This window comes from Beta vulgaris, chromosome 8, assembly GCF_026745355.1.
Source record: "Beta vulgaris subsp. vulgaris cultivar EL10 chromosome 8, EL10.2, whole genome shotgun sequence".
NCBI lineage: Eukaryota > Viridiplantae > Streptophyta > Magnoliopsida > Caryophyllales > Amaranthaceae > Beta > Beta vulgaris.
Genome location: NC_079209.1, coordinates 38057719 through 38073782, shown reverse-complemented (window position 1 = coordinate 38073782; position 16064 = coordinate 38057719). Strand labels below are relative to the sequence as shown.

Below are 16064 nucleotides of genomic sequence, written 5' to 3'. Positions count from 1 at the left end.
TCCTTGTTGGTGTTAAACCAATAAGTTGAGGTTTGAAATCATCCATTGCTTCCTCAATGAGCCATGCAATTATCCCTGATGGATTTAATAAAACACACAACTCACTTTAAACTTGTTGACATGCAAAAAATAAACATAACCATACATGCTTTACTTCAATAATTGTTGCATCACTGCTTATACAAACTAGTCCTTCAACATGTAGATAACAGTTTAATAAATAAACCAAAAACCCCAAAAAAAATTCCCGGTTTGCTTAGAAGTGTTGCTTCATCTTGTCCATAAGGTTAAACAAAAGTGTTGTAACTTCTATACATGTGTATTTGTCTTCTTATATACTTGTTATATACCAAAAAGTTGCTCCTCATTCTGCTCCTTCATACACAACATCATTATGTGCAAAAAAGTAGCCACATCTTCTGCCCATTCTAGGCTTCATGTGCATCTAAGTAGTCAAGTGCTTCACCTACATTCACAAACTTCTCATTCAAATAAGCAACTGCCTCATCTATCAGTGCTTGCTCAAGTTCAACAACTTCTGGAAGTAATCCCTGTCTCTCTTGCTTTCTTTTTGAATGGTCTGGGTTCTTATAATTGTTCCCCCTTTGCACTTTAGTATTTCTACCATAACATATTGTAATTGCAACCAAGTGTATTTCAATACTTATGGGTCAAAGAAATCATAACAGTCCTGCACTCTTAAAATCAATTCATCTAGATTCTTAGGAAATGATTGATATTGTAGTGCTTGAATTGCTCTAAAAAATCTCAAGTCTAACACATTTAAGTCAGGGGTTGGATGCATGAATGTGAGCTCTAGCATTGTCTTGCTGTATGTAAATATCTTTAGATACACCTTCAGGCCAATTCCTCATGATGGCAGGGATGACAGTGTTGATTATCATGTCCCTCATAACTGCTAGGTTAACACTTTCAATTGCTTTTGTCACCAAAGTTCCTGCCCTTCTGTTTTTAGTTGAATATTTAGCTCTCACATACTCAACAAAAGGGTAGATACCAAATTTCCCATCATGTATCATCCTCCCTTTACAGTCCTTAATAGGTCTAGATGTGGCACACATGAACATAGCTTTGATCTTAAATCTCTTGGATTGACAACAACTATAAGGGTCATCTTCAGCAGGGAGCAAGTAAAACATCCTCATGTCTGGACTCAAATAACACCACTTCTCATCTATGTGAACATTTTGCATGTCAACAAATTTTGGTGGTTGTGTCCTTGTTGCTGGTAAAATGTGTTGTAACACCCACTTCATTCTTTGAAACTTGTGGTCTTCTGTCAGTTTTGGGTGGGTGCTGCTTGTATGACTTCTCAGCTTCCCCTGTTTTAGTAGTCTATAGACATTAGATTGGAGGACTCTAAGAGAACCAGCAAATGCCCTAATACTTGTCCTTAGTTGAAGTGGGACTGACTGAAGCCATTGTTCATCGTAAATTTTAAGCTTCCTACCACATCTGCCTGCTTTTTTATTTCTCACATCTATGGCATGCCCAGTTTCTCTCTGTTTTTTTGCATCTTTCCATATTCTATCTAGCATCATCCTGCTTATGCCATGCTTTCTCGCTATTTTTCTTTTTACACCCCATGGAAATTTACCATTTATTTCAGAGGTAAGAAGGTCATCAACCAACATTCTCCTTTTTGTTAGAGTTAAATGTGGTTTTTGGGTTGATGAACTTACAGTGTTTTGTATTTCTGTGTTTGGTTGGTGTGGCTGACTTTGCTGATGTTGTTGCTCTGCTTCATTCCCATCTGCTGTTGTGCCTCCTTCATCATCCTCTATGTAATGGTCATCATCACTGTTATAATGCGTCCACATCTCATGCATCAGCAAGTTATCCTCCATGCCTTCAATTTCCAGCAACTCTTGAAGGCCAAACATCGTCATTGCCCCTCCCTCATCTGCTGACCCCATCTTTAGTGCTGGAGAAATTTTTTTAAGGACTGAAGTTTGAAGTTTTTTGTTGGAAACTTCTGTTCTTAATTTTTTGGATAATTATTTTGAACATTCATGTGCAGTGTGCTTAAAATGATTTAGAAAAGCTAAACCATGGTGCTTGGCAATATTTTTTCTCTCCTCATTTTGTGAAATAAGCCCTCATTTAATGTTGGGGTTTTATATAGAGGATAGAGCATGTATAATGTTGGCTTACACTATGTTTGAAATGGGTAATTTAATTTTTTTGCAAAATTTCAACTTTATGAAATTTTTGGAGGGAAAATCAATTGGTGCCAAAAAATTTGGTTGGTCCCTATTTTCTCTCTCCTTGGCCGTGTAAAAAAAAGGAGGGAACCAGGTTGTGGTCCCTCTTTTCTCTCTCCTCCCTTCCCTTAAACCCCCAATGTGTAATGGTCCCCACATCTATCCTTAATCCACTACTCTTATTCTCTCCTAATCACTCCAATTTTTGCCTAGGGAACCCAACTTTTCAAAAGTGTAACATGTAATTTGGAACGGAGGAAGTAATATGATCATATAACATTCTGCAAACAACTTTTACTAAACTAAACTCTAAACATTTTTTATTACTTTAATGGAATAGTTATTGGACTTGAGTTATCCTACCACCAATGCCTTCATTAAGAAGATGAAATACGGGCGCGACTCCGTATTTCAGAATGACCTGCGATATCGAGGAACCTTTGAAAAATAATAAGAGAGATGGTGATCAATCCATCTCATAGAAAAAGCCATGGGCTATCACCATGTACTCCAACTCCTAATGTCAAACTCTAGACGTGCACAAGACTAAAGTCTATAGCTATTAGAGGTGTTCAACGGGCTGGGGGCCCGTTTTCAGCCCTCACCCAGCCCGTTCACAAAAGGGCTGGGCTCAAAATGGGTTGGGTGGAAAATGGGTTATATTAAAAATAAAAAGGGTTGGGTTTTAAATGGGCTGTAATAAAAAATAAATGGGCTATTTTAAAAAATAAAAGGGTTGGGTTTAATGATGTTATTCTCTCTCCTCTCTCCTCTCTCCTCCCTATTACTGCGTTCTGTTCTTTTTTTTCCCCAAAATTAAACCGTACAAAAATTTTCCCCCAATTTTTTTCCCAAATCATAAACCCTAAAATTCTCTCTCATCTTCTTTTCTCCGATTTTGTTTTTCGTTCCTCCATTTTCCAGTAACTCTAATCCTAAATTAAAACCATAAGAAGCTTAAATTTTGAGGGAAACAAAGCTGGAGAATAGATGAATCGAAATTTAAAAAAAAAATCCTTGATTGCGACAAAATACAAATTTTTGTTTCTTATGAAGATTAAAATGATTTAGAAAAGCTGAATTTTTGTTTTTCGCCATCAAAGGGTACGTACATCTCATTTCTTGTTTATAATTTGAGTTTGAATTAATCAATTATCGTCTTAAGCTTTTTTTTTTGCAAATAATTTTTATTGTTTTGGGTTTTCTTTAAAGGGGATAGCTTTATTTTTTTTCGTGTAATTATGCCTACCACATGTTCGATGAAATTACACTACTTTGTGGACAATTTCAAATTTGCTGGGAATTGTGGTGTTTATGTTAAGCTTGATTTATTTGATAGCTTGAAGTATTATCCTACTGTGTTTGATAAAGAAACAGAATCTTAAGCAAATTTATGGAAAGTTTGTTTTGTAATGTGGCTGTGTTTTGCTATAATTGATGCATTATGTGATCCTGGTTTGCTGTGAGAATGCAGTTTATGTTAAGCTTGATATATTATGATTATGGTTTGTTAGACCTATATGCATTGCTTCTTGGTTTCATGATTATGGTTTCATGACCTATATGGTTTGAAAGTTAAGTGTGATTGGATTTATGCAAAAGCTGTTATAGTTTCTGCAATTCTTGCATAAATATAAATTGTTGTGTATATAAGAGCAGATGATAAGATAAGACTTAGGAGGCATTTGACAATTGAATATAAATCTTACTCTCCTGGTGGTATTTGTTATAGTATATATGCACTAACTCATGTTTTATGGATTTGTAGATCGATATGGACAGTAAACCATTGTCAAGGTCAACAGATGATGGATATAACGAGTATTCCGGTCCGGCACCCAAGAGGAAGAAGACATCTAAGGTGTGGCTTGAGTTAGTTGAAGGGATGAGTGAAAAAGGTGAGAGAATAGCTACTTATATTCATTACAAACTTGGCTTAGCTGCTGGCCCTAATAGTGGAACATCTCATTTGAAGCGTCATCTATTGGAAAGTTGTCTGTTAAGACCTCTTGGACTTGTACTTGGGGAGGGGGGTACTAGTAGAGAAGAGGGTGAATTTGTGTTTGATATGAATGAGCTAAGAAAAGAAATTTTACTCTATATTGTGGAAGGGGCTCATCCTTTTTCAACAGTTGAAGAAAAAGGTTTCAGACGGATGATGTCTAAAGCAACCCCTCATTTTAAGACATGTAGTCGAGCTACCATCACTAGAGATCATTTTTCATTATATTACTGTGATAGGGAGAAAGTAAAAAAATATGTTAGTGAATGCTCCTGGCCGAATTTGCTTTACTACTGACAATTGGAGGTCATCACATACTTGGCAACATTATATTTGCATTACGGCTCACTTTTTCGATTGTAATTGGAAATTACACAAGTTGATTCTTAGGTTTAGAGGCCTCTCATCCCCCTATGATGGACAAAGCATTTCTGAGGAGATTTTCATGTTTTTAATTCAATGGAAAATAGAGCACAAAGTGTTAAGTGTGACAGTGGATAATGCTACTCATAACGATACAATGATTAGTCATTTGAAAACTCGCCTTTTATTAAGGGGATTGTTGTTTAGTGATGGATCTTTTCTGCATATTAGATGTTGTGCACACATTATTAACTTGATTGTTCAATCTGGTTTGGATGTTATTGCAAGCATCTTAGACAACATTAGGAACTTAGTGAAATGGTCACAAGATCTTCATCGAGAAGTAAAGAATTTTATGACACTGCTCAAAAGAATTTTGATTTGGATGTTAAGAGGAAACTTAATTTGGATATGAAAGTTCGTTGGAATTCCACTTTTAAGATGCTTGATAACATACTCTATTACAAGGATGTGTTTATTCATTTGGGGTTGGTGAACTCTAATTTCAAGTTTTATGTGCCTCGAAAGTCGAAATGGGAAAATTGTTTGTTTTTCACCAGTTCTTAAATATTTTCTATGATGTCACTTGTATGTTTCGGCTGTTAATTCCCCGACCTCCAATTTGTACTTCAAGGGGGCGTGGATGGCTCACCGTTGCTTGATTGAGACAACAAAAGGCCCACATATTTTTCTATCTAGTGCAGTGGAACCTATATTAGTGAAGTTTGACAAGTATTGGTCCGAGTATAATGTGATCATATCTTGTGCGGCCGTTCTTGACCCTAGATTCAAAATAAAGTTTGTGGAATATTGTTTGGTAAAGTTGTTTGGTGAAGAGGATGGTATGATACAAGTTAGAGAAATCTCAACTACTTTGAAAACTTTGTATAACGAATATAAATTGCAATCATTTATTTCTCCTATTGTTGCTCCTTCTCCTCCTAGTAGTGGGTTAGGCCAAAACTATTTTGAGGATTACAATAGCTGCAATCCAAGAAGTATTAGTATGCAAATTAGAAAGTCACAACTTGATGTATATTTGGAGGATGAGGCACTTGACATGAACTCGGAATTGGATGTATTGGAATTTTGGCATCTAAATGCAATTTGATTTCCGAAGCTTCCAAATATGGCAAGAGATCTACTAACAATAATTCCGGTTAGTACAATAGCTTTTGAATCGACTTTTAGCCTTGGAGGGAAAATTATATCTAGTTCATTGAAGCCAAAGACTGTGCAAGCACTAGTGTGTGTCCAAGATTGGCGCCGTGATGAGCATGGTATTTCTGTAGACTTGGAGTCTGACCCATATTCTTGTGACGAGGATTTAAATGAAGAAGAGGATGATGAGGATGATGATACTAGCCTTTTCCATTAGGTAAATTTCTCTTAAGTCTTGAATAAATTTCTCTAGTCTTCAATAATTTTCTTTTTGTGTGAATGTAGAAATATCTTATTTATACTATGCTTCCAATATGTTTGGAGTCCACAAAATAATTCTCTGATTTTTGTTATCTGTTGTGCAGAGTCACCATTTTTGCAAAATATACATTTCTCAGTCTGAGTCAAGGGGATGATGGCTAGTTTTGAGAGCGATTCTTCAATTGACGTAGATGTAGCACCGGTGGTTCTGTTCTGCTACTGCTTCTTCTTCCTTCTATCTTGTGCTTGTTTATTGTTGTTGTTGTCACTTATCCTTGTTTTGGTGATGTTGTGTAGTGGCATTGATGGTAAGATTACATTTGAACTACTATTTTTTTTCTCTAGCTAGTTATGTTATTTGATGGATATTGGATAGTAGTCATATCTTTTGGTTATGTCTCTTTTAAAATATTATGATATTAAGCTGCCAACTATTGTGAATTTTGTGCTTTATACATTTGTTGTATTTAATTATTGTTATTAACTCTCTACATTAGTATTCTATGAAGGAATGGAAAAAATTTCGACCAACACAATTGTTTAAAATCATGACACTTGGCGAAAGCTATTAGTTGACGAATTTTTTAATATGCTACGTGGCACGTGGCAATCGAATTTTTGGGAAAGCGATTTTCATTGCCAAATGGCGAGAGAAAGTATAGCTGACACATAGGACAATGTGATCAAGGTTTATTAGTATACTAGCTTTTAACCCATGCAAAATGCACGGGAGGTTTTATATAGATATGATTTGGTCTCGTGCATAATCTATGTGTTGCATTTTGTTTATTAAGTAGTGTTTTTATTCCAATTTATCTAATTCATAATTATTAGAATCCAAGTATTTAAAGTTGAAAGATTATAAAATGTAAAATTATATATCACGATATTTGTTACAACATTTTATAGTTTGAAAATCTTATAATTGTGATATATAAATTGATAAATACGTTATGAAACAAAAAAACACATCAACATGCACAAGAAGTTTTTTGTTTTATAAATTTAATATTTTAGGATGGTCTCGTAAAATTATAGTTTGAATATTAGCTCGTGATTTAAAGTTTTTTGATAATAATATCGTATATTAAGAATACATTATAAAATCGGTTTTAGACTTGTGCCACTTGCACGGGAATTTTTTGTTTTAATAAATTAAAGATTTTATATTATCTCTCCTAAAATCATGGTGGAAGTATTTAACCCGTTAATCTATAAAAATGATAATATAAAAATTAGGAATGTAAAAAATGAAACATACATATAAGTTTGAAAAAGTAGATTTTAATTTGCTATTCCCATATACACATTTTCTGAAGTATGAGTGGTTAGCTATAGGAAATCAATGGTTGAATTCATGATTATTTACGTACATAAAAGAAAAAAAAGTTGTTCAATACTTTTGAATTGGTATGAAATACTTTTGACATATTGTTATCAATTTCAATGACTATAGTCAATGCTATTAAACTTTAAGAACTCATGAGATAATTCTATCTAAATTTTAAAACTAATAATATGTGTTTTAAATTTTATGATCTTGTATCGAGAGTATTAAATGTGGCTATGACCCGTATGTTATATAGTTATGATTTTTGTAAAATGGCCTTGATATCTGAAAATTTTGCTCATACTCTTAAACTGGCAATATAAAATACTTTTACATGTTTCCATCAATGTTATTGACTATACCGTCCGTGCATTTAGACTTTGAGAACTACATTAGAACAATTCTATCTAAATTGTAAAACTAATAACTTGTGATTTAAATTTTATGATCTTGTGTTAAGAATAATTAAAACTTAGTACGTTGAATAGTTACAATATTAGGGAGAAGTGTTTGTTGTTGTAATGATTACTTAGCTTGTGTTCAATCAATATTCTTGTATTGAGAATAATTAAAATTGCCTTATGACCGGTACATTATACAGTCATGGTTTAAAGATTTATGGATTATATTATACAATGAATATTAACTACACGATTTTCATAACTCATATAAATATACTATCTAGTATTGCAAGTTGTTCCGATATAAACATATAATAATATAATTTTCAGTTATTAAAAGATTTATGCATAATATGATGTAATTGATAATTTTTAGCAAGAAATCGTAGTAATTTGATTGCACTTTCTAACAGTGTTTTATTGAAAAACGTGAAAAATAAATAAATGGTGACATATCATTTTCGTTTTGAACAATTTTTTGAAAAAAAAGATAGATAACTGATATCATTTCCAAAAAAAAAAAAAAAAATTCAAAGTCCTTTTTCAATTTTGAATTTCAAATTTCAACAATTGTAAAAATTACAGATAAACATAAAAATATTAGCTGGTGATTTAAATTTTATGATCTTGTATTTAGAATACTCGAAAATTAGCTTGCAACCCATGTGTTGAACTATGACTTATGACATTCATGTTATATCCATGTTATATTGTACAATGTCAACGATCCTGGAGTATTTCCTAACAATGTTTTATGAAAAAAAAATTTATTGCTCATAAAGGTAATATAATAGTGTTATATCCTTGTTATATCGTACAACATATATTATGGTAATAACTAATAATTAAAGATGTAATATAATTTTGGAAATAGTTTCATTTTTCTTTGCTCAAGTTAAAGATTTTTATTTAAAAAAATCTCTATTCTCTTCACGTGGCTAAAATAATTTTTGCTTTTAGATAAATATATAGATTACTCATACTTTTAAAATAATGTTTGCTTGAAATAGTGACACTTCACTGTTTCAATACTTGGAGAAAATATTTTCTAAACTTTCCTTAAAAATAGGTAGATATCATAATTTCATTCTAGGTCATCATACAAATTTGGTTTAGTCAAATTATCTATATATATTTGCCTAATGAAATGTTTTAAAAAACATGGTCCAAAAATTATACCCTGATTTTATGTAACTAAGTTGTTAATCTTATTTTTTCTTTAAAATATAAGTCTTTCTACCCGCATCTACTATATAATTTTGTAGATAACAATCATTTACAACTTAAAATATACCATTTTCCCCCTTTTGTTTAAGTGACGTTATATTAATCGATGCAATGGATTAATGTATTATGATTTTTGTGTTGATGGAGCAATGAATTGAACTCAGCAAATGGTATAACAATATTTTATGATCATTTGAGAATGATGGACATGAACTCAACACATGTAGTATTATGATTTTTGTATTGATGGAGTAAATGATTTAAGGATGATAACAAATAATTCTTCCAATCAAATTTCCTTAATTCTTGTACATAAATCTTTTATATGTTTATTTGCTTGATTTAAGGATGATTATAATACTCTTTCCTAATGAAGAGGATTGTAATTTATTTACTTAATATTCTTTCATAGCTTTAAATATTATGGCACACGCCTTGAAGTAATATGCAAACGACACATAAGCAATAGATTTCCTCCAATTTACACGTGCGTGGCACATGGATTGTGAGAAGGCATGAGAATTTGACATTTGGCGAATTAATTGTGAGGGTGACACATAGGATTTCTGTACCCAACTTTATATAGATATATATAGATATATAGTTGATCAAACCACAAAGCTATGACTTATTTTTGCGATAAGTGTCACTCCCAAACAATATCTATTAAGTTTTCTTAAATTATCCGTGATGTTGCCTGAATCCAATAATTAGTTGCTCCGTTAAAAACATAAAAGCTAATGTAATAATAGTTTTTGAAGGGATAATGTAATAATAGTTTTAGTATTACCAAATTCCAACTTTTTTATAAAATAACTAGTTATAAGGCCCGGGCTATGTCCCGGGTAAGAAAAATTTTCATTTATTAATATTGTACTTTGATATGATAATACTAAATAAAACTTGGTCTAGTGGTTAAAACTTTAGTACATGAATCATGAGGTCATGGGCCGGGATCAGAACCTATACTATGCAATTTCTAATTTTTTTTATTGTATATTCATTACATGAACTAAGGGTCTGTTCTCCCCATCTTATTTTCAGTTCAGTTCAACTGTTTTATGCCGAAGAGAACAGGCCCTAAAACTTCCCAGGAAGAGCGCCACGTGGCACCATTCCTCAATTACGCACGCCTTTTAATATATTAGTATAGATAATATATATTTTCCAACACTCTTATTTCAACTTGTTACAATAGTTGTGACTGTCAGGTTGGACTTTGGAGTACACCAACTTTGACAATGCCCATCAACATTCAATGCAATGCAACATTTTTCTACCGCCCTACTACTCTACTCTATGTAAACAGTGGTATAATTTACCACTATAAATATGTAAGCGTAAGATTTACATATACGCATCAGATCAAAATACTTCAATATACAAAACTCTCTCTACTTGTATTATCTTATTTCCATATTTCTCACAACACGTTATCAGCACGAGTGTTCTACCAAAAATTTTTAAGGTATCCTTAAAATCTTTACATCCATTTTGTTTTTAAGTTTAAATTTTTTTTCCAAGCTCAACCCTTTACTATCCAAACATGGACCAACAAAGTAACGGGATTAACATTATTTTACATAATGTCACTGTTTCGGGTGTTTATTTTTGGATAGAGCGAAACAATGTGCCATTTACTACCAACCCAGCGAGGGGAACTGTAATACAGCCCCGACCCAGTAACCGTAACAACGGTACAAATACCCATACCAGAGAAAACCCACAAACCCCTGTTCCCAACACCAATAATAACCCTCCTATACAACCAGCTGAAAATCAACCTCCGCCCAGTAATAAAAGAGATAGAGATGAACAGGAAGAAACTAGTAGTAAACGTCACCATACTCTAACGACAGAACAATTTAACGCCCTTCATGGAGGGCAAGGACTTTTATTTATGTTATTTTATTTTTTGCTCTTAACCGCCTATATGGACAGGTTAATTTTTTTTATTGCCGTATATGGACGGCCTAGTGAAATGATAATTATTATCTCTTATATGTGCAATAATTGTATGTATATGCAGGGAACAAGCATTAGAACATTATTATATATTATTGTCTCTAATCTTCTATTTTTTTGCATTTATAGTTACATATATTATATCCAATTTACTAGCATGCTCTAATATATTTGTCAATATTAGAATTTTATTGCGTTGTATATTTTTTAACTGATATGAATGCACAGTTAGGGATAACCCTCTATAAAAGCGGATTACCATCCCCATTTTCACCACATATCCTTATCTTCTTCCGATTTTTTTTCTCTAAACCCACAAATTTTTTTTCTTCTTCCTCAACCTTCCGGCCACCATGTTTAACGCCGAACAACCGTCCTCACCCTCATCTTCCTCTTTTGAAGAGGATTTTAGGAAAATAAAACTTACTTATTTCTTATAGCCGGTTTCTTTTTCCTCCTCATGGCATTAATGATATATCTCCTAATACATAATAGGAGACAAAAAAAATTCCCCTGGAAGAATGGCGAAAAATGCACATGAATATCAATTTTTTTTGTCTTTAAGTGCATTTTAGGAAGTTTTTTTTTGTTTATTCACTTGTTGTATTTTGTTTCTATTTTTTATTTTCTTGTTTTTTTTAGCTTCATTATTGTTGTATGCTATTTTTAGTTTTTTTTGTTTGTATTATTTATCTATAATAATAATGATATAAATCAGGGGGAGATAATATATATATGTGATTTATCATCATTACTAATTTCAAATATTTACCTATTTGTAGTCAAAAGAATGGGAGATCTAGTGAAAAGACAATTTAACATACTAGATCTATCTGGGCAAAAGTTTTTAGAATGGACGGTGGACGCCCAAATGAATTTAAAGGCCCAAGGACTGGAACATACAATTAAAGATGTGACAACCCAACAAGGGGATGCAACTACAACAGCCGCATCAGTTAAAATTGCGACTGTACAAGAAAAGGCAAAAGCCTTAGTCCTCCTAAGAACATCATTTACATGAAAGTTTAAAAAGTGAATATCTACTTGTGGATGATCCAAAAGAACTATGGGATAGCCTAAATGAAAGATATGGGCATCACAAAAATGTGCTTCTCCCAAAGGCACATTATGACTGGACCAATCTGAGGTTCCAGGATTTTAAAACAGTCAGTGATTACAATTCAACATTGTTTAGAATTGTATCATTGTTAAGATATTGTGATCATCCCATCACAGAAGAGCAAATGATAAACAAAACGCTCTCCACTTTCCACGCCTCTAATATCATATTGGCAGAACAATACAGGTTCAGAGCTTTCAAAAAGTACTCTGAGCTAATCTCAGTACTACTTGTGGCTGAACAAAATAATGATCTTTTGCTGAAAAATCATAATCTTAGACCTACGGGGTCTTCAGCCACTCATGAGATAAATGCAATAGAAAGCTCTAATCCACCAGAAGCAAATGCTATACATAGTGGTGGAGCGGTAATTACAACGGTCGTGGGAGAGGACGTGGTAATTACCGTGGCCGAGGGCGTGGACGTGGAAGAGGCCGATTTTCCCCAAGAAATAATAATTTTAAACATTCTGATAAAAATTGGGGACAATCATCTGGAAATCAGAGGCAGACGTCCTATAAAGGAAATGATACTTGCCATAGATGTGGCATGACTGGGCACTGGGGCCGCACATGTCGTACTGCCAAACATTTGGTAGATCTATATCAAGCTTCAATAAAAAACAAAGGAAAAAATGCTGAAGCAAACTTTGTTAATGAAGCCACTACATCCATGCCCAGCCTTGATGTTTCAGATTTTTTTATGGATGATGCTGAAGAAAATAATTTGTTTAGATCACAATCGATTAATGTGCTTAGTTTATTTAACTGCTTCAATATCCACTTTCATGTATTTATTTTAAAATATATTATACAATCGTATTTATTATTTATGAAGATATGAATTCATCAGAAGTTGGAACAAAGAACAATGTCTCCTGGACAGTGGGACAACACACACCATATTGAAAAATAAAGAGTATTTTTCAAAACTTACAATATTCCAAGCAAATGTTAGTACAATTTCTGGGACAGCCAAGCTAATTGAAGGCTCTGGAAAAGCTTGCATTATATTTCCAAATGGGACAAAATTGATAATTAATGACGCATTATATTCGAGTAAATCTCGAAGGAACCTCATAAGTTTCAAAGATGTACGTCAGAATGGTTACCATTTGGAAACAATGACGGTGAACAAAGAGGAATTCATATGCCTAACGGCAGAAAAAACGGCAAGAAATACATCTATGAAAAATTGCCAGCAATTTCCTCGGGACTATATCGCATAGATATACGTCCGATTGAAATTAATATGATATCTAACCAGAAGTTAGATAATAGAAAATCATTTACTCTTAGGCATGACCGATTAGGCCATCCCGGCACAGGAATGATGCATAGAATCATTGAAAACTCAAATGGACACTCTATAAAGAATGTCAAAATTCCTCGGTCAAATGAATTAACATGCTCTGCATGCTCACTTGGCAAATTGATAATCAGACCATCTATAAATAAGATTGCCACTGAATCTCCAATGTTTTTAGAAAGAATTCAAGGAGATATTTGTGGGCCTATTCATCCTGCATGTGGACCATTTCGTTATTTCATGGTATTAATTGATGCCTCTACTCGATGGTCACATGTGAGCCTTCTGTCAAGCAGAAATGTTGCATTTGCAAAACTTTTGGCTCAAATAATTCGATTAAGAATTCCCAGATCATACAATAAAGAAAATAAGATTAGACAATGCTGGGGAATTTACATCCCAAACATTTAATGACTATTGCATGTCTATTGGGATTATTGTTGAGCACCCTGTACCTCATGTACATACACAAAATGGTCTTGCTGAATCATTAATCAAAAGACTACAATTAATTGCAAGACCATTAATAATGAGGTCAAAATTCCATCTACTACTTGGGGTCATGCTATATTACATGCGGCAACATTGATAAGATTAAGGCCGACAGCCTATCACAAATTCTCACCATTACAATTAGTATCTGGTCGAGAACCGAATATCTCACATTTGAGAATTTTTGGGTGCGCTGTACATGTACCTATTGCTCCGCCCCAACGTACTAAAATGGGTCCACAAAGAAGGATGGGAATATAGTTGGATTTGAATCTCCATCAATTATCAAATATTTAGAGCCAACAACTGGTGATCTATTTACGGCTCGATTTGCCGACTGTCATTTTAATGAGTCGGTATTCCCATCCTTAGGGGGAGAGAAAGTGGACCCACAAAATATAAAATCGGAAATTACATGGAACGCATCGCAAATGTCGTTTCTGGACCCGAGAACAAATTCATGTGAACAAGAAGTCAAGAAAATTGTTCATCTGCAAAGTATTGCAAACCAATTGCCAGATGCATTCACAGATTCTAAGAAAGTGACAAAGTCACATGTACCTGCTGCGAATGCTCCGGAACGGATTGAAATTCCTAATGACAATAAGGCAATTGAAAATGAGTCAATAGCACGTCGAAAACGTGGCAGACCACCCGGTTCTAAAGATTTAAAACCGAGAAAAATGAAAAGGCAAGGGGAGACAACGAACGAAATTAATATAAATCTCCCAACAGAGCATGATGAAAACAAAAATGAAGAAAACGTGTTCCAGAAGAAAAGGAACATGAAAGCTAGACAACAATGAAACTTCAATTAATTTATGTTTCTACAAAGAGACAATGGAATCGAAAAGATGTTGTCTTGAATGAAATTTTTGCTTACTCGATAGCGGTTGAAATGACATACGATGAAAATGATGTAGAGCCAAATACAGTTGATGAATGTCGCCGTAGAAAAGATTGGCCAAAATGGAAAGAGGCAATTCAAGCAGAATTGAGATCACTTGAAAAACGTGAAGTATTCGGTCAAATAACCCAAATACCAAAAGGTGTAAAACCAGTTGGGTACAAATGGGTATTCGTGAGAAAACGAAATGAGAAAAATGAGGTTACTAGATATAAGGCAAGATTAGTAGCCCAAGGTTTTTCGCAAATGCCAGGGATTGATTATGATGAGACATATTCTCCAGTAGTCGATGCAACTACACTAAGATTTCTGGTAAGTTTATCAGTTTCGAAAGGATTGCAAATGAGATTGATGGATGTAGTGACCGCATATTTGTATGGCTCACTTGACACAGATATTTATATGAAAGTTCCTGAAGGACTAAAACTACCAGAAAATTGCATGCCCAAAGAGATGTTCTCAATAAAATTGAGAAAATCACTCTATGGGTTAAAACAATCTGGAAGAATGTGGTAAATCGTCTTAGTGAATACCTATTGAAAGAAGGATTCAAAAATAATCAAATCAGTCCCTGTGTTTTCATTAAGCGATCTAAATCAGGATTCGCGATCATTGCTGTATATGTCGATGATTTGAACATTATCGGAACTCCTAGAGAACTTGAAGCGACTGCAAAATACTTGATGAAAGAATTTGAGATGAAAGATCTCGGGAAGACAAAATTTTGCCTTGGCCTGCAAATGGAACATCTAAGAAATGGGATTTTTGTCCATCAATCAAACTATACAGAAAAAATCCTGAAACGTTTTTTCATGGACAAAGCCCACCCAATAAGTTCTCCAATGGTAGTGCGTTCCCTGAATGAGAAAGATGATCCATTCAGACCACGAGAAGAAACGAGGAGATTCTTGGTCCTGAAGTACCATATCTAAGTGCAATTGGTGCTTAATGTACTTGGCTAACAATACTCGACCTGACATAGCTTTTTCAGTAAACTTTAGCTAGATACAGCAATGCACCAAAAGAGACATTGGAATGGAGTCAGACACTTATTACGTTATCTTCGAGGAACACAAGATCTCGGATTATTCTATCAGTCAAGACCAATGCGTCACTCATTGGATATGCAGATGCTGGCTACCTTCAGACCCACAAAAGGCTAAGTCTCAATCCGGATATGTATTCACTTATGGAGGTACTGCAATATCTTGGAAATCTACAAAGCAGACTTTGACGGCCACATCATCAAATCATGCAGAATTAATTGCTCTTTATGAAGCTGGAAGGGAATGTGTATGGCTA

At 33.8% G+C, this 16064-nt stretch overlaps 1 protein-coding gene across 1 annotated transcript; it reads right to left on the bottom strand.

Annotated features, from left to right (window-relative positions):
- Positions 1-788: 788 nt before the first annotated feature.
- LOC104901503 (uncharacterized) lies at positions 789-1937 on the bottom strand. The gene has a single exon (XM_010689091.1). The coding sequence runs from the start codon at positions 1935-1937 to the stop codon at positions 789-791; it is 1149 nt and encodes a 382-aa protein (XP_010687393.1).
- Positions 1938-16064: the final 14127 nt, after the last annotated feature.